The sequence below is a fragment of the Syngnathus scovelli genome, chromosome 3 (assembly GCF_024217435.2).
Source record: "Syngnathus scovelli strain Florida chromosome 3, RoL_Ssco_1.2, whole genome shotgun sequence".
NCBI lineage: Eukaryota > Metazoa > Chordata > Actinopteri > Syngnathiformes > Syngnathidae > Syngnathus > Syngnathus scovelli.
Window position 1 is genome coordinate 23,182,363 of NC_090849.1, and position 22,497 is coordinate 23,204,859.

At 44.4% G+C, this 22,497-nt stretch overlaps 1 protein-coding gene across 18 annotated transcripts in view; it reads right to left on the reverse strand.

The window, feature by feature from the left end:
- Window positions 1-22,497, reverse strand: part of mef2cb (myocyte enhancer factor 2cb) — a 56,592-nt gene continuing 34,095 nt past the window's right edge. For 2 of the 18 annotated variants that reach the window (XM_049764123.2, XM_049764122.2), the window contains 9 exons: window positions 12,842-12,985; window positions 12,524-12,661; window positions 10,187-10,367; window positions 9,633-9,680; window positions 5,563-5,735; window positions 4,932-4,955; window positions 4,069-4,198; window positions 3,538-3,673; window positions 1-3,085 (listed from right to left, as the gene is read on the reverse strand). In XM_049764123.2, the coding sequence (XP_049620080.1) occupies window positions 2,731-3,085; window positions 3,538-3,673; window positions 4,069-4,198; window positions 4,932-4,955; window positions 5,563-5,735; window positions 9,633-9,680; window positions 10,187-10,367; window positions 12,524-12,661; window positions 12,842-12,985 (1,329 nt within the window). In that variant the 3' untranslated portion in view covers window positions 1-2,730. The remainder of the gene's footprint in view (window positions 3,086-3,537; window positions 3,674-4,068; window positions 4,199-4,931; window positions 4,956-5,562; window positions 5,736-9,632; window positions 9,681-10,186; window positions 10,368-12,523; window positions 12,662-12,841; window positions 12,986-22,497) is intronic. The other 16 variants (XM_049764128.2, XM_049764124.2, XM_049764138.1 and 13 more) reach the window with 16 other exon arrangements.

The window sequence follows — 22,497 nt, forward strand, 5'->3', positions numbered from 1 at the left end:
TGAGGATAACTAAGAAAGCCAGTAAGTTTACTGAAATCTCTGCAAAGTACAAACAGTTCAACTCCTCTCTAGTCGAGGAGACTTGTGTATTCCAGCCCCACCACAGGCAGCTCAGTCCAGTCCAGTTCCACACACTTTTCATTGAACACCATCACCATGAGTCAAGTGGCGACAAAGGCCAGCTTATGCCGCTCAAATTCTGCACCAAACTTCTCCGAAGCTGCCCCAGTCTCTGGGTTAACACAAGCTACATTTCACACTACAGACCGACGGATTTAAGCATTGAACAGAAACAGATCCCGCTTTTTTTTTTCCCCCCTCAAGATTTAAATAAACCACACAATGTGGAGTAACAAAGAGGCATGGTTTGCTATTACACATGGCTGTACAGGTGGATGGATGCTCTCCCATTTGCACTGCAAAGTGACCGCACAATACATCAGCGGAGGTACTGCTTGGGTCATTTGGAGGTACCAACATGACTTTTAATTTTTAATCTCAACTTAAACACAGCAACTGATCAACAGATGAAAAAAAAAATGCAACAATAACAGCAAGAAAATATAATGTCATGTCTTTGGTTAAATTTGAACTGTAATTGATCACCAGGACATGTTGCCAATCGCTCAAGCTAGGAGTGAATATAATAGATGCGAATTACGGTCACGTGACTTTTCGCTTCTAAGCACGCGCGCGCGCGCACAAAATCGATGCACAAGTAGGGAGGGGGGAGCAAATGTTGGCATCGACACAAAGTCAACCTGGACTTGAGTGGAGTTAAAGTGTGAAAGAAATTGTGCATTTGAATATTTTTTTTATTGTCATCTTTCAATGCTTGCAAAATAAAAACATAAATGTGTAAATAAGAAGTTTACAACACACAAATGCCACTGGCTTTGGTTTCTCCACTCGCTCGCCTCAAACATCTTTTATTTTTCCCTCTCAGCCTTTTTGTACTGAATTTAAAAAAAAAAAAAAGTGAGAAGAACACTGCTATAGAGGCTCTGCCCCCGTTTGAATGCACAGACTATACAGTAACAACAAAGTGAACCTGCATGAAATATGCACATTGAAATATCATAACACTTAAATGACAGCAGATACATGACTCAGAGGCAGAGATAAGTGGCTAGTTTGGGTCATCAAAAGAGCTATCGATCAGAAATTAGCGACTGGTGATCACATTTTCCTGTCGAGCAAATGATGTTTGATTGGAAAATAATTCTACCGGAGGACATACGGAATCAAATTAGCAATGCAAATGATTTGGGAGTTATTCCTCACCATCCATTTGCAAAATTGCATTAGTTAAATTGCTAACAAGGAAAATTGTACGGCTTGGATATGACAAGCTCAAGTTGTGTCGAGCTGAAGGAGGGACAACAAGGTTATGTTCAATAAGTTAATTAAGCTTAAGGATGAGACGTGAGACGACAAATGCGTGTTGGGGTCAGATCGTGATTGTGTGATTTCTTTACCAGCTCTGCTCAGGGCTCAAAGGAAAACAAACCAAACATGTGCGACTGCACATTGAAACTCCACTAAGAAAACAACAACAAAAAAATTATTATATATATTTATATATTAGAAAGCTATACACAAGCATGTTAATTTCACAGATTTTTTTTTTTAAAGATTCTTAATATTACCATTATTATATATAATTAGAAATACACGTTTAATAACAAACCTCTACAAAGATAAAACAGTTCAGCAAAGCATTGGATCTCAGTCTGTTTCATGGCTTTGGGCTCCAAAGCCCATGCACTAACCCCCCCTCCCCCCGCCTCCACTATCCTTCTCTTATTAGCAAAGCTATCAAAAACACATTCTGGCTTATAGAAACTACAAAAAGCCACAAAATGCTTTGCATTGTATTCCTTTCATAAGAAAATATAAGCAAGTGTATCGTACAATTGTTTTTTTCTTTGTTTTCTTTTTCCTCCTTTAATAATACTGATAGTTAATACTAGATCCAGAGGCTTCTCGATTACACCTAACTCTTGGATCAGAGGGTGCTCCTCACCCCACCCCTCCCTCACCCCAATTTTTTTTTACACACCAAAACTTCCAAACGTATAGGGGTCCGATTACCTGTACAGTCCTTCAAATGTTGCATATTAGCTTTTTCTTTAGCGAGTAAATAAATCTTGAAATGTCCGGCAACCTCTTGACCCCCCCCCCCCCCACTACCTTTGACCTCTATTTACATAAATACGTTGAACCTGCAACATGACATCATCTAATGTTAACACACACTTGTTTTTGCGAGGGAGACGGTACATAGCGATGAAACTGTACACACGGCGTGTATGTTCATTTTCTTTTTTTTTTTTGTCTTTTCTAGTCACTGATGATTCTCTGCGGTGAACTTGTATGGAAACAGAGTACCTGACTATTGTTGGCGATATGCATATATGTACACAGGTGTGAAGATATATGCATTTGTGATTGCTTGTATCCAAACGCAAAGCAAGTTATGCATAGTTCCCCAACTAGAAATAGAAGACCCCGCCCCTCCCCTATCCCCGAATGACATCTACAAGAGCCCGCCGGTTTATGTGATGTCATACGTATAGCACACACACGCACTCAGCAAAAATACAAACAAAACTAAAAAAAAAAAAAAAAATTGTAGACTTTTTAGAGGGGCTGTTAGATGATGGTGGTATTGACAAGGGGGCTGTTGTTGTTTAGGGGGGGGGTTAAGTTGGGGAGAGGGCAGAGCTATCATGTGGCCCAGCCCTCGGACAGGCGCACCCGCTTGATGGAGGGGCTCTCGCGCTCGTCCAGGGTGGGCCGGGCCAGTCCCAGAGGAGAATGGAACTCGTTCCTGTGCTCGTCGCGGTCGCTGCCTTCGTGGGAGCTGCTACAACTGCTCAGGCTATCGACCGGGGAGCGTCCCGAGTCCTGGCGGGAAGTGGGGTTCTGGGGGGGTACTACCCCACCGCCACCACCGTAGCCCCCCGGTGTGCTGCTGGTGCGATCTCTAGGAGGAGAAACAGGTTCGGACTTGATGTGCAGGCTTTGAGTAGAGGGCAGGGAGAGATTTGAACCCTGACATAAGTGAGAGCTAGAGCAATTTCTGTTGGAAGGAAGAGGAAAGGAAAGGTGTTACAGAGATACGGAGCACACAAACATGCATTTGACTATTTTCAAGAGGTGTCGTATTTGTGCTGTGAAGACTGGAGAAAACGGTGACTACAGTGGTGCCTCGACGTTTGTCCATGCAACAAAACGTATCATCTCACGTGAAAATGAGTGGAAATGCCCCCAATCGTAGGAAAAACAACACTCTAAAATATTTAACTTTCTACAAATAAATTAATAATGATATAATTAAATAGAATGATAAGAATTAAACAGTGCTTTCTGATGTCATGGACAACAGGGGGCAGTATAATACAAACGTTGGCCATATGCTATATCGAACCCCCCAAAAATGGTCAAGTCGAGGTGCCACTGTACGCTCTTTGGCTACTTGGTTGTGCCATCATTCTTGTGTGATGATCCATGCATTGCACCCCACCCACTCACCCGAGTTGTCCGAGGGCCGAATGTTGCATGTTCTGAAGGTGTTGCTGTTGCCAGCCGCTCATTGAACCCAAGTGCAGGGAACTGCCGCTGTTAAAGCCGGACAACGAAGACAAGTCTGCACTATTCAGGGAATACTCTGCATAAGAAAAAAAAAAAAAAAAAAGTGGTATCAGGAATTTGTGCAAGTTGCAAGGAGTGTGTAAGTGGGTTGAACAACGTGGCACCATCCCTAAAAGAAGCTCTGTTCATTTGTGTGACAACAGCACCCTCTTCTGTTCAAATGTTGAACAACATTTCCAAAATGATGGATAATCCAAGGCCAGATTTATTGGACACCAGGATTAATTTCGCCTCATTGTTTTTTGCCAGAGCTGTGATGACAAACTAACTCCCCAAAACAAATTATTTAAAGCAATTATTTGCAAAGACTGTCAGAGACATCTTTATTCAACATCTTTTTTATATATTATATTGAGCACAGAGTTCTAATTTAAAACTTGACCCGTTACAGTGTTAACTAACGGCACATACCTGTACCATAAGAAGTGGAGATGGCCGACGGGTAACCACCCATGCCTTGTCCTGGCAGAGTTGGAGTTGCTACTGACACAACTGGGGTGGCCAATGACTGAGCAGACTGGGAGTTGTTTATTCTCTGGTTCTGCGACAAGATAAAAGACAAATAAAAGAGATGAGGGGAGGAGAAAAAAACCAAAAGAGCCTTGAGAACATTTAACGGACAGCACAGCCTAATCAAAGCAACCAAGTTCTTCTCGTCTTTTTCATTTCCTTCCTCTCACTTAACAGATGCTGGCAAAATGAATGCGATGCCAACTTGCGCAGGGAAGCAATTGCCTGACACGCACTGAACTCAGCCAACCCTGTCATTTACCCTTAGTGAGGGCCCACCGTCGCTATAGTAACACCATCTGTCTCCAAGGCAACGTAGGGTAGCGATGGTAAAGGGAGTGGACATGCTTTTGCCGTGGCGAAGGTGAGCATTTGTTGGCCAAAGATGCAATAAAAAAAGAAATCGGAACACAAATCACAGTAATAAATACTGTGAATTGTGTGCGTATGTGTGTGTGTGTCAAATGCACAGAGAAATGGGAAAGGCAGAAACTAAAAGTCAAACTTATGAGAACTAGATGTCAGGTCAACGTGCTGTTACAGACATACAACGCTAGGGGGCACTATGTGTCCTAATAAAACAAAAACAGCCCATTTTGCAACCTTCAGCGCAGACAGCGACAGAGATGGAAAAAGGAGTCAGAAATAACAGACTCCAACAATTTTAGTGGTGGCAGCAAAAAAGTGGGCGCACATGAAAAGCCAGTTTTTGCAATATTGGTTCACTAGAGGGAGGCTGCTGGGATTAGAGCAGTCCGACTTACCAGGAGGAGATCGACGTCATCAGACTGAGGGCATTAAAGATGGGGAGGGTGATAAATTCAAATTAGAGAATGTGAGTGAATAGAAAGTGACGACTAGTTGCGGGTCTAAAGAAGAAGCGGCTACTCAGATCACTACGCTACCTAAAATAACCTCGATAATGGCAAAGGGGAAAAGGTCAAAGTAGACAAACACAGTAAATTAAAAGACACTGTTGAAGTCAAAATGAAAAATTTATTATTTTACTCCCTACTTTTTATGAAATGATTATGAAAGCATTTCAATAGGAGTAAAATAATCTTTAAGAAGTATTTTTACAAATTTTTTGGTTTGCAATGCATTTGAATTGAGTGATTTGAATCAATATTTGAATTTTTCTTTTCCCACGTTTTAAACACGTACAAACTGCAACAACATTGGAATTTTGATGAATACTTTTCCGCAATAAAACCTTTGTTTTTGATAAACAATTAGTCCTACTATTTATAATGCTTGGAGATCTTTGCAATTTCAAGGTGGTAAAATTGAGAACCACATAAATTAGACTCGGTCAGGAAACAAATAGGTCCGATACAGCTATTTTAAAAAATGGACAAGCCTGAAGAAAAATGAAATAGATAAGAGTTTACTCACAATGGAGGGCATGTTGTTCTTGGCGCCATGCGGGATGAGAACACGGAGGTCGGGTTTGCGGTTGTTCATGCCTAAATTCATGGGCGGGGGTGACTTTGCCTGCATGTTCTTGTTCATGCCGGCCTGAGAGACCAGCAGACCGGGAGAGTTGCGGTGATTTCCATATCCGTTTCCTGGCAAAGCAAAGATGGCACCGTTAGAAACATTCCGATAGGCACACGTGGATTGTTTGTGTTCTCCTATTCTTGCAAAATCATTCTTCAAACTTTTGCAAATCCTGCTGCGTAAAATAATCAGGATCCACAATATTCCATTTTCACCTTGCGGTTCTTTCAAGTCGTTACTTTCTGACAGAAGACCCTCGAGCGGTCGTATCATTTACTTGGCGGCTGTACAAAAAAGCCGACCTTCCCCTCCAACTCTGTCACACTCGGTTAAGTCTACATGTGCCCGGCAACAGCCAGTGAATCATGTAAAAACATCAAATTACGGGTAGCAAGACCACAGTGGGATGGGGCCCATCATTTGGCCATCAGAACTAAACACGTGCGGTCGCTCGGCACAAAGACCCTCCCTTGGGGCTGCCACCGGCTCGAGAACACAAGTGCAGCACACGCTTGAAAAACCATGCGGTGAAAACCTCGCAGTATTATAAAGACAAAAAAATTGGAGGGGAGCATTCCTGCAAGCAACATATTCTTTGTTTCTAACCCAATGCCACAAGCTGGTCCCCCACCCCCCTTCCCTTCTCTCAAGGGCTAGAACACAGGGCGCAGTGTGGACTTTCCCACTTGAAAGACAGGCAGGAATTATACGTTAGACATAAATGAATTTCCTAATCATATACTCCGGGGGGAAAATGAGTCGCAGATGTCTTCCTGGGCAATTTCCCTTTGCTGATCTTTGTTTAATTTGAGAGCGAGGTTTTTGTTGTTTGGAAATGAAAAAAAAGTCTCAAAAAGCACAGTTTGAACAGTTTGACGAGTAAACCGCCGCGAGTGGTGACGGGGGAAAGAATGATAAAGTGTGTGTTGGGCTCGTGTGTGGGTGCTTCACGTGTGATGTCATTCTGTTCAGATACTTTTCCAATGCGAATGGCGGGCCGTAATATAGCGAGCAGCGTCTTTGAAAGTAAAACTCAATCTTTGCATATGGATGCACGTGTGTGTTTTGGATGAGCCTCCCTCTTGGCTCTATCTCAATCCTCACATTAGCAAAGTGGCAGCTGCCTCTTCAGTTTTTCCCCGCTCTCTTATTCTCATGGCTGGCCCTTTGTGAGCTCGAGTGGCTGCATGTGGAGATAGATGAATGCCACCTCACACACTCCTAAAACACGCATTGACATCACGCATACACACGCACACTTTGGTAAATAACTCTCGGTGTTTCGGGCAGAGATGCTGAGGGGGGGTGACGTTAATACGGTGTTTGGTCAGAACTTCGTGATGGTAAGGCTTCAATCAGACATCTGCGCCGTGCCATCGCGTGGAGATGGCTGCGGTCCAGTCAATTATTAGCGCTCCATGATCACCAGCGGCACACGGCGCTCCTTAAAGCACTTCACGAGTCGAATCAAGTCATTAAGCAAATAAAATGGGGGAACTGGGAGTCAAGTCTTTTCATTTGCTCGTTTGATCCCCCCCCCTCCCCTCTGATTTTTGGGGCAGATGCTCCGACTCAAAGTGAGTCCACTTGCTGCAACCGACCGCTTGGAGAGGAAGTTAGAAGACGCAGCCAAGTCGAGAGGCAATTAGATGGTTGCGTTCACATATAGACTGATTATATCAAAATTCGTTCTAGAAGTTTACTCAAAGTTTAACCCATTTGCTGTACTGATTTCCCTGAAAATGAAAAAAGATTACGACTCCATAATGAGACCTTGTTTCGATCCCTCGCCTTGTATTTTATTTTTTTTGTCTCAACCTTTGCAGACGTTTAAAACTGGAACATGTGCTGTAGATAAAAGCAGTCATGTTCCTTCACAACCTTTCAGAAGAGGATGCATGATGACTCAGCCTTTCAGCAACCTGTCCTCGTGGCACTGGAGTGGAAATAGCACATTATGAGATTCTGACGTCATGCCTGGCTACTAATGCAACGTATTTAGTTTGGTAGTCCAGGCTGGAGATCCACGTACCGTCTTCCAACATCATTGAGTGAATGGGTTCCTTTTATTTAGCAAAAAATGCAAATTGTATTTTAATCATCCGTCAGTCTAAAAGAAAAAAGTTAAAAAAATGCAATTTTTTGGGAAATTCCACTTCACTATTAAATCTGAAGGACCTCGTTGTGTTTTTTAAAAAGACCATGAAACAATTAGAACAATGGAATTAACAAACGTGTGTGGGATTTAGGCACAACATTTTTTTTTCCAACAATGCTGCCACACGACAGGGGGACCCCAGGTAATAGTAGTCCCATGTGAGAACTTGCTGTCATTTTGTCTCTTTAGACACACAATGGAAGCATGACATCTATGGAAACACACACACACACACGCCTCTTTTTTCTTGACACTGAAAAAAACACCTGACAGCTATTTGTACAATTTTTGATCCAAACTTGTGAGCCGCAGAGGCCCTGTTAAAATGTATTTCTGAATAATTGCGGTCCAGCCACCTCACACTGACTCCCTCAACGTCACAATGACCGATCAAGTTCACACAACACTTCCATGTGTGTTGCCTCGCTGTTTCTCCTTTGCACACAAGCACCAATGGATATTCATCACCCCCCCTACTCTGCCTCTAGATATGATTTAAGGACCCTTTTGAATGGAATCTTTTTAGTTTCGCACAAGTCTCTCTCTACGTCGGCGTGTTTTTTGCCGCTGCCGAGCGACGCGCCGCCGCACTCCTCACAGAGCGTCTCTGTTCATTGGCCCCGGTGACACAAAGAGTACATTGGAAGCAGTGCTTCGCAACACGCCGTGGAAGCAACGTACGCCACAATAAATGATCCTGTTGTGTGTGTGTGCGCCACGAGTGACCAGACAGAGAAACCAAGCAGTGACCTCGATGACGGGGCCCCGGGGGCCAGACAGGGCTGGCCCAGCTGTGCCCCCACTGAGCCAGCGCCCCTTCTCTCCGTTTTACACTGTAAAATATGTCGAGGCTATAAAATGTCACCCTTTAAATAGAGGTCTCTTTGCTATAAACTTTGGCCTGACATGCCCTGAGGGACGAACCTATTGGCACACAGAAGCTGAAACATTACATTTGCTTACATAAGTTTTGGGGTTTGCTTAAATCTCTGTAGGTTTTTGGGCTACGGTTAGACACTAAAACACGGCATTAATTCGGTTACGAGACATATGGTAGTTGTTAATGTGTGGAGAAGTAAAAAAGCTGCTTGTAAGGAGACACAAAGAACTTAAAATGGATTGGTTTTAGACAACCACAATGTTCCCCTGAGCAGGCTCCAACTTATGAACAGTATCTGGTCAGTTAAGCACCAAATACATAATTTTTTCAAGATACACTGATTCTTTTATTTAAGAGACTTTTCTTTTTTCTAAATCAGTGGTTCTCAATTTATTTATTTTTATTCTCTATTCTATTTATTTTTTATTCTCAAATTATTATTATTTGATTTTTTTAATTTATCTTTATGAACTATTTGAACGCTTATTTAACAACTTGATTTAGATTTGAGGTGTGACCAGTTTTAATGAAATATTTTCTTTACTAATTCATTTTCTGATATTTAGACTCAGTGTTATTCTTCAAACCTGATTCAAAAAAAAAATCTCTATAGTAGATGGGATACAAAAAACGATTGTCTTCCAAAGCCCGGTTTAGCGCCTCTCTTCACCTCATCAGGAACTACGTTTCATTTCTCCTCCCTCGTCTTGTATGAATTTATTGCAAAACTCAACAGGGGCAGCAGGATGTGTCACAGCCTCAGCGCTGGGTAAACATTCCCAGATGAACTCCACCACCACTAACATCAACAACATCACCGACAAAATCTCCATTTGGGCTTGGGTTAATATTAGTCACGCGTTCTACAGCACCGAGTGGGTGAGCGGGTTGCTAGACAATAGTGTGAGAGCGAGAGGCCATTCTTACCAGCACTGGTGCCTGCGCCAGTGGTGAGGTCAGCACCCATGAGGCCACCTAAAACGCCAACGAGGAGGACACGTGTTACATCTCACTCATTCATATAACACCAGTGCGTCAAAATGCATATTGCTCCCGAAAAAAAAAAATCCCTCTCAAGCACACCGAGCAACTAGACGCCGCGGTCCAAGAAAAATGACACATTATTATTTTTAAGCTATGTGAGGTGGAAGGGGTGGGAAGGTTCAGAACTGGTGCGGTTTGCTATGGATGCTGCATGCTCCAAAGCTCATATTTAGTTTTGTGCTGGCGTTTCTCCCATCCACTTGTAATGACAGGGTGAGGGTGTGGGCTGAACTTTTCAGACCAGTGGGCCTGAAAAAGGACTCGGGACAACAATAACAAACCAACAGGCTTGATTCTTGATGTCCCTGACACGCGGGGGCCAGACAACGAGTCAGCTCGATTCGAATCGACCGCAAAAACGCAGGTGAATCAATGAATCGGTGAATTTAGTTGCGCTCGGCGTGCCAGAGAGAAACAGACGAGCCCCCCTCCCCTACCTGCACTGGGGGGTCTGTGTGTAACTCCGGGCGACATGCTGTTTCTCTGTAGTCCATGGTGCGTCAGCGGTAGCAGATTGTGATTTCCGAGGGAGCCGCCGGGATGGCTGTAGATGAGATTGTTCTGGTTGCTGACTGGGATGGAAACGGGCATGTCGTAGTTGGACGGGGGCATGGCCTGCTGAGACAAAAAAAAAAAGGCACAAGAGAGGCCGGTTTGAATCCATTTACAAGTTGCAAATACAACAAGACTGTATTGTTTCAGAAAGAGGGATAAAGTCAAGGGAAATTAAAAGCGGGGGAAAAACAGAAAGGGCAAAAGCTTGAAAGGAAAAACTAACATCAGACAACCATGTGCAATTGAATAAAACAGATGACAAGACCACAAGGCAGTAGCGAATGGGTGCGTCAGGGAAGTACTGCCGAGAAAACAACTGGCACAATAACCCAACGTGCTCTTAATTAAACTGATGGCTTTGAATCCCAACGAGTCACTTTCTTCATTCGGAGAGAGACGACTAGTCCAAATCAGTGCATTTCCCTGCCAGGAACTACGTCCAATTTTATGACAGTTAATCAAAAAAAAAAAAGACATGACACACTCAGCTCTGAAAGGCCAAATGATCATCTACTCTGTTTTCATCTTTGCGCAAATCTGCTGAGACCTTTGCAAAATTTCTTTTGAGGTGGCAAGGCTTGAGTTTAATCTGAGATGATTTATTTTTCCATTTCATGGCGCTAATGTAAAGTGTTGGTGGTATTTACTCAGATCAGCGTGCAGCCTCATCAGTAACATTAGAAGCCCCCAAGCACCTTTTTTTTTCTTTCCATGTGACATTTTTTGTGTCACTTGGCACAAGGGCTTAACCTTGGGAGTGCCCTGGAAGTGGTTGGATTCTCAATGTTAGCTTTAGGAAGTAGAAAATAGGGCTCTAAATTACTGCCATGTGCCTGAAAGCAATATAGGGAAAATCAGCCGGGTTTGTATGGAAAATATACTTTGCTGCCTTTTCCACTTTTGTCAATTTTAATCACTGTTTTACTTGTAATTTTCCTCATTAATGGAGGAGATACACCCATTGGTTGTTTGTACAGGGGTGTCAAAATCATTTTTGTCGCGGGCCGCATCATAGTTTCCTTCGGAGGGCCATTACGACAAACCGATGAATAACTAAGTTTGAAACCGGAAACTAGTAAAAACTGTTCAAATATTTTTAAAAGGTAACAAAAATTGCAAGCAATATCTGTATTTTTTTTTTTTTTTAAAGTGAAGACAATTTGTAAGTTTAGTATTGACAGATGAAGTTGAAAATTTGTCTTCGGGGGCCACATAAAATGATGTGGCGGGCCGTATCTGGCCCCCGGGCCTGGACTTTGACACCCGTGAGTTATAACGTACATAAAGTTGTCTAGACTTCAAACTCTCATAGTTAAAGCCTTCATTTAGGAAAATGAATTATGGTTGAAGGAATGTGGACACCCTGTTTTTAAAGAGGATCTGATTAGACTGCACACATCATTTAACGGGTGCCATCTTTCCTGCTCTCACTCATCTCCCGCCTTTACGCTGCGTCCCCTGCAATGGAGAGAGGCCCAAAGCTTGGCAGCCAACCCTGACCACACACTGAACTGCCACTTGTTTTGCGCACAACACACACCGCACACCCCAGCGCTGATCCCAATCGCATCTCACCCAGAAAGCTCCCCCCCCCCCCCAGCTCCCCAAACCGCGTCTCTCTTCCTTCCATGCAAGGTTTTGTCACACACTACTCTTCTCGTCCAAACGATCCAACATAGAATTACTGTAAGCATTTCAATATGATGATACTTTGTGAATGGCGGGAAGGGTCCGTTTACACAAAGCCGCTTTTACGGCGTGGTTTCAGGCAAGCGACTCGTCTGTAAAATCAAAACTACAATCAAAAAGTTTGACATGCTATATTTTGAGGCACGGTCTTGACAAATGTTAAACTCGTGTGCATGCAGTTCCTGGTGAAATCAAAAAGCAAGGCATCGTGGGGAACAGGTTCACGGTGGGGAAGCCGTTTAAACGAGAGAAAGTGTGCAATTATGAAGCAAAAATGGCTGCCGGTTGTGGCTGCACTTATGTCAAATTAGAGGACCTCTCCTCAATAAGCAAAAAGTGAGAGCTGTAATTTTTTTTCCATTCTGTGTATACATTGTAATCTGCGGTCGTCCTCGCACTCTCACTTTGTGTATTTAGTCTGGTGGCAAACAATGGCGGTTAGCTGGGTTAGCTCGCGCAACACCAACCGGCCAGTCAGCATTTTGTTAGCTCGCCGAGGACGCCGGGTGACGTCAAAAACCCGTACTTACAGGAATCTTATGACTTTTAATCATGTGATCAAACTCCTCGTTAATCTGTTTGTATTTCTCCTCAGTTCGCGGGGTGAGGATGAGAGTGGATTCAAGCTCCGGGCTCTCGCCACCTTTGTTCTCCTTCTTGCTCAAAGCCTGCCGGGTCCCGCAACCGACACAGGAGGGAGGGACGGATGGCGAGGAGACATGACGGAAACGTGGAGACGAGGACGAAGCAACAAACATTACAGCGGGGGGTGGGTGGGTGGGGTGAGGTGGGGGGAGAGAGGAAAGAGAGAGGTGAGGAAGACTCGGGGTTCAACAAGAGGTACTTACACACAGTCTCTGTCTGCTGATCATCAGATCTATGTCCTCGTTTATTTTCCTGTATTTGTCCTCGGACTCGGGGCTGTGGCCGACCGAGTCGTCTGCATCGGGGTCGGGGCTGTCACAGCCATTTAGGCCCTTCTTTCTCAATGTCTGTAAACAAAGCAGTGGCACAGCACAGTTGAAGGGCCGCACTTTTGTTTTTACCAATTTTTCCCCCAAATTCGTTACTTTTTCGTTCTATAAAAGCTAACTCCGATGAAACGAAACCGTGACCCAAATATTATTTATAATTGTGAAGGATCTTCCATCAATGGGTTCTAAATGATATCATTTTTGTTAAAATGTAATTTTATTTGATTGAATAAAACAACCAAAATGACTTCTGAAAAGAAAAAAATTCTGAAAAGAAAAAAAAACAACAACAAAAACTTTGATAATACACGCATACTTTGTAATTCTTCAATTCAAGTCAGTTTGGACTCACTTGTTATTATTAGGAGCTCGGTGGCCCTTAAATGGAGCCGGATAACAGAAAAAAAAAAAGAAAAACAACAATGACCAATGGGATGACAAAAAAGACCAAGCGTGAAGGTCCAGGGTCACTGAAGGTGCACTATTGAAGGCAGCAGTTTCAATTTTGTCCACCTGATGGCCACCTGCCCCCATTAAATCTCCAACAAGTCAGGTTTGCCATCCAAATTTTTTTTTTCTCCGAGGATATTGTCGACTCCCGTGATAACCAAAAGAAGCAGCCAAAAACCATCTCCCGCTGATCCACGTTGTGTTCATTTGTAAAGTGAGACAAAGACGAGACTGCGAGTGAAGAAAGTACAGTAGCTGACAGTTAGAGATCTCATCAAAGGCAGACCCCCCTTCTTTCTCTCCCATCCTCACTCCACTCCGAACCACCACCATCCTCCCGTATCTTCTCCCCCTGGCTTTAATAAAGGGAGATTAGTCTAGTGGAGGAATATCACGGGCCTTCTTCCGTCTGTGTAGTCATTGCTTCACACTGCGCTCCCCTACTTTCATCTGAGGCTCCATATCAGACAGGCGTAATTAAATTTACTTTAGTACACCCTGTATTTGATGCTGATGAAGTGTGTGTGTGTGTGTAAGGATTGTGCGGCGGTGCCAGTGTGGGTGTATAAAGGAGGAAGGTAGATGCTAAGATAAGTTAATCTCCGTGAACTTCTTTCCTCTTTTGTTTGTCTGTGTTGGGGCTACGTGTGATGCTAGCTAGCTGCTCCATCACGCGTGGCAGCCGGTTGACAGGGAACGATCTGCCAGCTTAGAAAACAAATAAGGATCCGCTCATCTCTCATGTCAGCACAACAAAGGGATGTTTGGAGTGTGGTTTTAGTGAACTTAGAGGGCTCCTTTTGTGTGCGTGATTGCTGTTTGATTCCAGAGGCGTCTCGCGGCGAAGCAGCTACTGTATAAGCGTGTCAACATTCGTCGGCTCGCCTTCTTCCTCTCGCTTTTTCCCAAAATCTCACTTGCCCGCTGAGGGTGGAAATCTGGAATTGGGAATTTGAAAGCATCTCTCACATCTCTGACAGTCTTCAGGAAATCACACCAAACAAACGCAAGGAGATCTGACTTCTAACGGAGCAGCTGTGAAACAGGCGCTCTCGCTTCATGCGAGGTGTGTGAGTCAGGAGAACAAAGGGGTTGCAGAGGTTCATCACGCTGTCTTTTTTGGCATGAGGCGTGAGATGTGAAATTTCAACTTTTTTTTTTTTCTCGGGTCCTAGAGATGCATCGTATTGAACTGACAAAAGTTGAATTCTGCCCTTGCTTTCGTCACGACAAACCAAAACTTTACTTGCAAACTTCACCAATCCAGGACAACCAGGAATGGCCATTGTATCTTTTTTGTCAACTGCCCCCGAATTCCATCCATTGTGTCAATCTATTGTCCTTACGTGAGCCCATATGAAGCCCAACTTTAAAAATAAAAGTCTGTCCCAGTTAGTCAAAGGCCCATCCCTAGATCAAATATACAAGCCCCCTTTAGGAAAAAATAGCAACCATCAGAGGCATCCAAAAGGGCTTAAAGACCCAACGAGTGGTCACGCAAGGAGGTCGCAAAACCGCTTGTGTCGGGCGTTGATAGGTCGCAGAGTGTTATATGACTCGTGGTCCCTCCCCCGGGGTTTAACTTTCCAGCGGGGCTCAGCATTTTGACAGAGTGCTGCGAGGGCGCTATGCCACTCATCCCAGTTATGACCACCTGTCCGCCGACATCACACCTGTTGCCAAAATCCGACACCCGAGCCGACAACCAATCACGTCTGCCGTGGCGCTCGCATCACCGTAAAAGGCACCTTAGACGCCAACGTCATTGTATGTATTTATACATCGCGTGTGTGTGAGTGAGCCATCGGGAGAACGAAGAAGAGCTATACTTCTTGGGAAAGGAGGGAGGGGTGAAAAAAAAAAATCAGTTTTTGCTTGCTTGGCTCTTATGTCTTTCTGCGGCCCCTTTGGAGGCTTGCTCCTAATTAAACTCCTTCTTCATGATGCTCCCTCATGACTCGACTTGTCACAGGGCCTCTGCCAAGCGGGGACGGCATAGACACGGTGGCCTACATACTTAGACACCCGTCTCATCAGTACCCTTTAGCTCTTCACTCAAAAGTTAGGAAGGCCGACATTGGCAGTCCGTTCAACGGATCTATGATGTCGTCAGGTTGGAAATGATTTAGCTTTTAGTTGAAACCATGTCGTTCTGTAGACAGCAAACCGGTTGAGACTTCTTCAACGGTGCCATCAATTTGTTTCAGTTGCTTCAAAATCATCCCGACTGAGTTCTACTTGGAATAGACCCACTTGGAATATTCTGCTTTCTTTTGTTTCTGAAGTTCTTTGCATAGCATCTGTCATGGAAATGTGTTTTAAATTGTAACAGTTCCTTAGCACAGTCCAGGGTGTGAGTAATAACTCCGAGGATCCTCGCAGGGTATTTGGGTGTGAATTCTGATCGTCCCCCCCAGGGGGTCTGAAAGGGACAGCTGATGCCCACCATCGCCGGGTCCTTCTGTTCGGCATTCTGCCACCCTTCGCACCCTCTCCAGCCCTCTGATCCGTCTCTCTGTCCCAGTCTGCTTCTCAGTCTGTCTCCCTCTGCTCGACTGTGCGGCCGTCCCCCTTTCCTTTTCTGGACTCCCATCGCATCTCGAGTCAAAACATTGTTGGCTAGAAGGGTCCGGTCTTTATTTTTGACAGACGCGTGTGTTAACGGTTGGGTTATGTTTGGAAAGCTCTTCATTGCTGACCGCCGCCTTGGCAGTGGCTGAAGGGTAAGACACGTTCAATATTGTGTTTATGGCTATCGGCGACAGATCGTGGATCTGAATGTCTTCAAGCCAGCAGAATTGGTGCAACATGCTCTCACGAAAACAGCTTGTTTCTATTCATTTTTGCTCTTTGCCAAAACGAGACTTCAGGAAAGATTATGTCCCGAAAGGATTTTCCCTATTGTAGCTCTTTTTCATAATAGTTGAAATACAATACCTGACACGTTTTCCCCCTGATTGCGACGCTATTGTAATTTACGAGGAAAGCTACGAGTAAGTATAACGTGACATTGCGTCGACAGAAGAGAAACAGGTGAAAGTGACATTAGCCCATTTTGATTTCAGATTAGAACAGGTCAGGTGGTTATAAAGTGGACCCACTTTCAGCACCACTGCATTGGCAGTACAGTCACGGCGTGAAGATGCAATACAAAAGGGATAATAATGGCTTGAAGATTCTCTTTTTTTTTCTCTCTCTCTCGCTCTTCATCTCATCACTCACTTGGACACTGTCGCTCTTTAGTTCTCTGCTTTTCAGAGTTGCTGGTGATAGTAGTGGTGGTTGTGAGAGGGGGGGGGCATCAGAGAGATCAGGCTGGCTTCGTTTATTGGAAGCAGATGGCAGACCAAAAGGCAAAGAAGGCCACAGTCTCATGAAGCGTGGTTTGAACATGCCAGGACCATATCGAGGGCCATGTCCACAGATGACGGCTGCATGGTGTGCACGTGCGAGTTAACATTTGGGGAGGGATTTAGCGATGAGAGGAATGCGCACCCCTCCTTCCATTATACCTTATACCTACAAACCCTGATTGGAAAAGTGAAGGACTCTTTAGCGATTCATTCTAATGCTACACCACCTTTCATGGGCACAAATGGTTAAAGGCTCAATTTCACAAAGGATGATGTGCATAACAAAACTCCAAACATGATCAAACCATGGCATTGTGTGTGTGATGTGCACGTGATAAAAACCCCATTGGGAAAAGCCCCCGTAGACAAGAGCCTACTCACACCCAGGCGGTCTTAGCTAGCTGGTCCGTCCATCCGTACGCAAGAAAGCACAATAGCAGATGGTGCAGCGTTCCCATATGGAAAGAGACACACACTGAGCACATGTCACAATCCAACACGCTTTGCTACAGCGGCGGCATCCCAGCCCAGTGAACAAAGTGGTCATTCAGACAAGTCACCACACTGTATAATTACCCAGATAGACATTATGAGACAATACAAGCTCAGATAAGTGGATAAAGAGGGCACTTATGTCTACACTCTACCATTTTTATTCTGTCTACCCCCCCCTCCCCACCCCGGTCTTGATTCTAAACTACATATTGGATAATGTGCCTGCATTGATTTTAGATTTCATAATTTATGAGGACTTCATTCAGCGGCAACCGTGACATATCAATCCTAAATGGAAATACCAAAACTTGGAGCCTTTTAAAACAAGCGCCTCAAGTCTTGTTTTTTTTTTTCTCTTTGCGCTGCCCACCAATCATGACTTATCGTCTTTTGTCACTCGGTCGCTTATCGCGTGGCTCCACAGCAGGAAGAGGGAGCCTGAGGGAGGCCTTGAGTAACAATGACCAGCTGCTTGACCTCTGTAATGTGACCTTGGATTTCCAAACCCTGCCCAAAGCTGCAATTATGGTGAGGAGGGGGGGCATGGGCGGCGGCAGAGGAGGGGACGGAAGCTCTGGGGCCGGGTGAAGGGAATGCCATGTTTAAAAATAGATCATTATTTGAAATTTTCCACAAATAGTTTCAAAGAACAAGGCATCATTTCATCTTATTGGCTAGCGTGAATTGTTTTGGGGCTGGATAGTGGAAAAACCTCGGCTGGCGGCCTTGGCAGCGTGGTCTCAGAAGTGGCCGGACTGTCCACACCACAGGGACCGCATATTGGCACATGTCAAACGCTCTATTTTTAAAAAAAGCTCCTTTTGTTGTCATGTGCCTACCTCAGAGTTCCGTTGCAACATGTTGACCTTAAAAAACACCATCCAAAGCGGTCGTAAGTTTAACGTCTGAGGTTCTGCTTTTCTGGACAGTGGCTGTCTGATGTGGAGCAAAAAAAAAAAAAAAAAAAATGCTGAGCTGGTACATCAAGTACATTATCTGCCTTCTTGTTTTTAGCCTGTTGTATAAAATTAAAAGAGGCTTAGTCGGTTAAAAAGGAACTCCGCAAAATTCTCTTCTCGGTCTGATGTGCCAGGCCTGGATAATGCTCGGGGGGCCGGTCAAAGGTCATTTTCTCAATAACATAATTTTAAACACACGGACAAAGAGGGTCTTAGCGTTAATTGTGAGAGGACTACATGTGTTTCTCTATTATGTATGAATTTCAACAAACAACAAGACAGGAAGCTACTGTTTGGTTTAGCGTGGGGAATGGGGGAGCCAAGTGAATTCAATAACAGGCGTCTTTATTCAACGGATCAAATGTTTATAGGCACCGCGGGGTCTTGGGCCGATGGTGTCATGCATGTGGTTGATGAGAGCAATTATTCATGCTGGATGATCACAGGGAAAAAGAAAGGGGGAGATGATGACTGAATGAATAGCATGAAGCTCTGCTTGCTTACTCACTCTTCTGTTTGAAAAACACCCCACACACACACACACCAACAATCCAAAATGTGTGTGTGTGTGGGGGGGGGGAGAGTCCTTTCAGCATAGACCGCCAGCTACTAACTATTTTTAGCCTCACCACAAACTATTTTTAAAATCACTTTTTTTAGCCTTTTATATAAAAGCATCTATTATAAAACAAAGAGGTCACGTACAGTGAAATGTAAATGATAGCGGCTTCTGTGTTGATTATGTAGCAAAATAAAGCAGTCATTGTGAAAGTTTTAAAACGTAGCCGGAGAAAAACAGCTACTAGCGACGCTTAAGATTCGAATTTAAACATAAAACAACGACGGCGGCGGTGGCAGCAAGGAGGACGGTGAAGCTGGTGAAGACAGGAAGAGGGGAAGGAAACACAGCTGCATGACACATGGAACATTACAAGAGGTTTTGCACGTTTACAGTAGCCTGTTTGCTTTTCCACCAACTCATCAGCTTACTTACAGCTGCCACTGTTGTTAACACAGAGCCTATGAAAACAAGTGCAACCTCCAAAAAGGCGCTCGGACGTCCCGGCCATTTGGGAAACATTTCAGGAAATATACGTCGTGAAAGCTTCACCCAAAAAAAAAAAAAAAAAAGAAAAAAATCATGTAAGAGGTCCCTCTCCTTTCGGTTGTCGAACGTTTACTATTCTATTTTTATATTTATTTATGCACGTATTTATGTATTTATTTATTTATTTATTTATTTTCTATTTTAGACAATGTAGGATGATAATAAGACACTCATGTTGGCAAAAGCTTGAGTCTGAATAATTTACTTTTCTTTATTTACAATGGGATCCAAGTATATTTAAGATTCAAGAGTTTTTTTTTTTTTCTCTTAAATGCAAAGTATGACTGCTGGCTAAATATGAATCCCAACATTCCCTCAGGGCTACCTTAAGCAAAATCTTCATTTCCTAATCTTCCCAGTGTCATAATGTTAATTGACTTAGGCGGTCAAATCGGCTTCGGACCTTAATCCTCACCTCAGCCCGTGTCGGCCGTCTCCGCGCCACGAGCAAACACTGCGATCGCCATGGCGACCCCACCCCGTCACACCTCAAAGCTTAAAACCGCCACACGAGACACAACACTTTGGACAACCGTGGGGACAGAAGACTTGATTCCATGTCAAAGTCACGGCGAATAAATTAGCCTCGCTATTCAAGCTGCCACGATTACACAGCCTTTGAGAGGCATGAGAAGAAGTCATTCAGTGAAGCTGATCAACACTGAAACTCCTTAAGGCTAATGTTCTCCACGGTGTTTAGAAACCAAATAAGCACACAGAATAGCACACAAGCTGGAAAATATTTTCGCAAGCGCGAGGCAGAACATGAGCACACTGCTACTTCTGAGAGCGAGATCACATGTCCTGCGACTGACTCGCTGTACAGAGTTAATGTACGCTTACTGTATACCGTATAAAATTGCTTCTAATGGAACGTGAAAACTCACCGGCTGCAACATCTGCTGGGCTAAAAAAATTCATTTCTCACCAATCCAGTCGTCAAACTACACAACATTATTTATCAAGAAATTTAGAACAGAATGTCAGCAAGTGTACCTAATGATCTGTCCGCCAAGGCTTTTTAATGGTTTCTCTGTCATATTTACAAGGCGATGTCTTTGTTCTTTTAATTGCCCCGTAGACATTCTTTCCCGCTACTTTGCCGCCCGTCGCTGGACCGAGTACACACCTGTGCCTCGCACACATCTTGGCACATCGGTGAAACATACGCCGGGTGAAACATGGCCAGGGAGCTTTGCTGAATCTCATTAGCCGAGCGGGTAGTCATTAACAGAATGACCTTTGGAAATAATTACCAGCCTTCCTCCCACCATCCCTCTTTCCCCTCCCTCCTCCTTTGCTCACACTCATCCATCCCTCTGTCCCACACTTCCCCCCCCCTTTGCATGGACTACATCCTCCTAGGTGAGCAGGAAAAAACGAGGCAGGGCGGGTGAGGGATGGAAAGGAAGAAGCATGCTAACGCTCCTGCTGCTGCGGAAGATTACGAGGAGAGCTTGAACTTTCAGATTAGATTAATCTGCGGCAATGGGATTGGCTAGGAGCCTGTCTTCTGACAGGTACGGTCAGGAGGCGGCGAGGTCGGCTTAACGCCGAGTGCCATGTGCTGCGCCATGTGATGCTTTCACCAACGGCATGAGGGTGGTGCACATGTTGAGGTCACCAAAATTCTTCCGGCCTTAAGACAATTGCCATTACTGTTTGCTTAGCAGCCACCACATTTTGTGCAAAATGTGTTCCCATCAAGGATCAGACTCATCATAACTAAAATGTTTTGTATTTTCACAAACATTCCAACGCGGAGAAGTAAAACGACTCCATTGTGGATCAGGGATTTGGCACACAAAATGCGTCGTTGGATTTAAAGCGATCACATGGAAGGTTTGCAGGTACTGTCATCATCACGAGCACAACCAAAGGACTTTTTTTGATATACTCTGGCAATTAACAACTCCCATAACTTACACCGAATGCTGCCTAAACTTGAAAGAGAAGGAAAAGCAGACAGAGGTGGATCGAATTTCATGCTTTCCATTTTCTTCTGTGATATCATTCACATGTCCAGGAAACTGGCCAGGCAGAGTGCAAGGTTGGGAAATGTGTCTGTTTTATCTGGAGCCAGACTCAGGAGTTTATTGCAGAGCTGCCAGGAGGACACACTTGGACGTCATATGACTGAGGAGCTGCCTTTGCTTTTCGTTGAGTTCACAGTTTGAGGCTTGTATTTTAATCCAAAATGTGCAAACTATGATGCCTGACATGGTTGTAAAGGGCTTGAAATGGAAGCATTACGTGCAAAGACCTTTTAAAATCAAGATGTGCCTCTTTGTAATGTCAGCAGTGATGTGAAAATGAATACTTGCTTCAGAACCAGTTCATGAAGCAACATTGAAGCTTCATTTTCCCATCACTAAGTTCCTCGGTATGAACTGCAAACATAGCGTCAACCTACTGGAAAATCATCTCATGATGACATGTAACGTGTTCAACGGCTACTGAGAAGAAAAAAAAAAACATGAGAAAGCCCTGAAGCCTCTTGTAAACATGCAGTAGCTGCAGAGGCTGTGTAACACTTTCAGTGGCACTCTCTCAACAACGCTAATTATCAACCAAAGACATGCTAATTACATAGAGTTTTATTGCTAATGTAGCGGGCCTCGATGCCGACCGCCCACGCTGAGCTCTGCTCCCCTACCTCTGCCTCGCCTCCCTCCCACTACACCTTCAGGCACAGCAGCATCAGAGAGAGAGAAAAGGAAGCCTTTCTGTGTACTTCTGAGAGAAAATCTACTTGACAAATTTGAAACAGGACAACGTGCATACTTTTTGCGCAAATCTCGATTTTACAGGACATTATTGTTGACCCTTGGTCTTCCCCCAACCCTGCAAGCCGCCCACATTCATGACAAAGCTTAGCAGAAGGCTCCACCGGAGGGTCCCGACCCGACGTTCACCTCCCTCCGACTCGCCGCGACCCCGCTCGCGTCCGCGCTAAACGTGCCCGCATCAGCCCTGCGGCCAATCGCGTTAGCACGTACAGGCCTCATTGCATCGATTTGGAGCAGAGACCTCTGGGGATCCCTGCGCTGGTAAGCGCTGTGAAGCTTTATCCCCCGCAGCCCACCCCAGCCCCCCCACTCGGCTCTTCAACATCTTTCCTGACATGGCTGTTTATATGTTATCCATCTTCGGCTCAATAAAGGC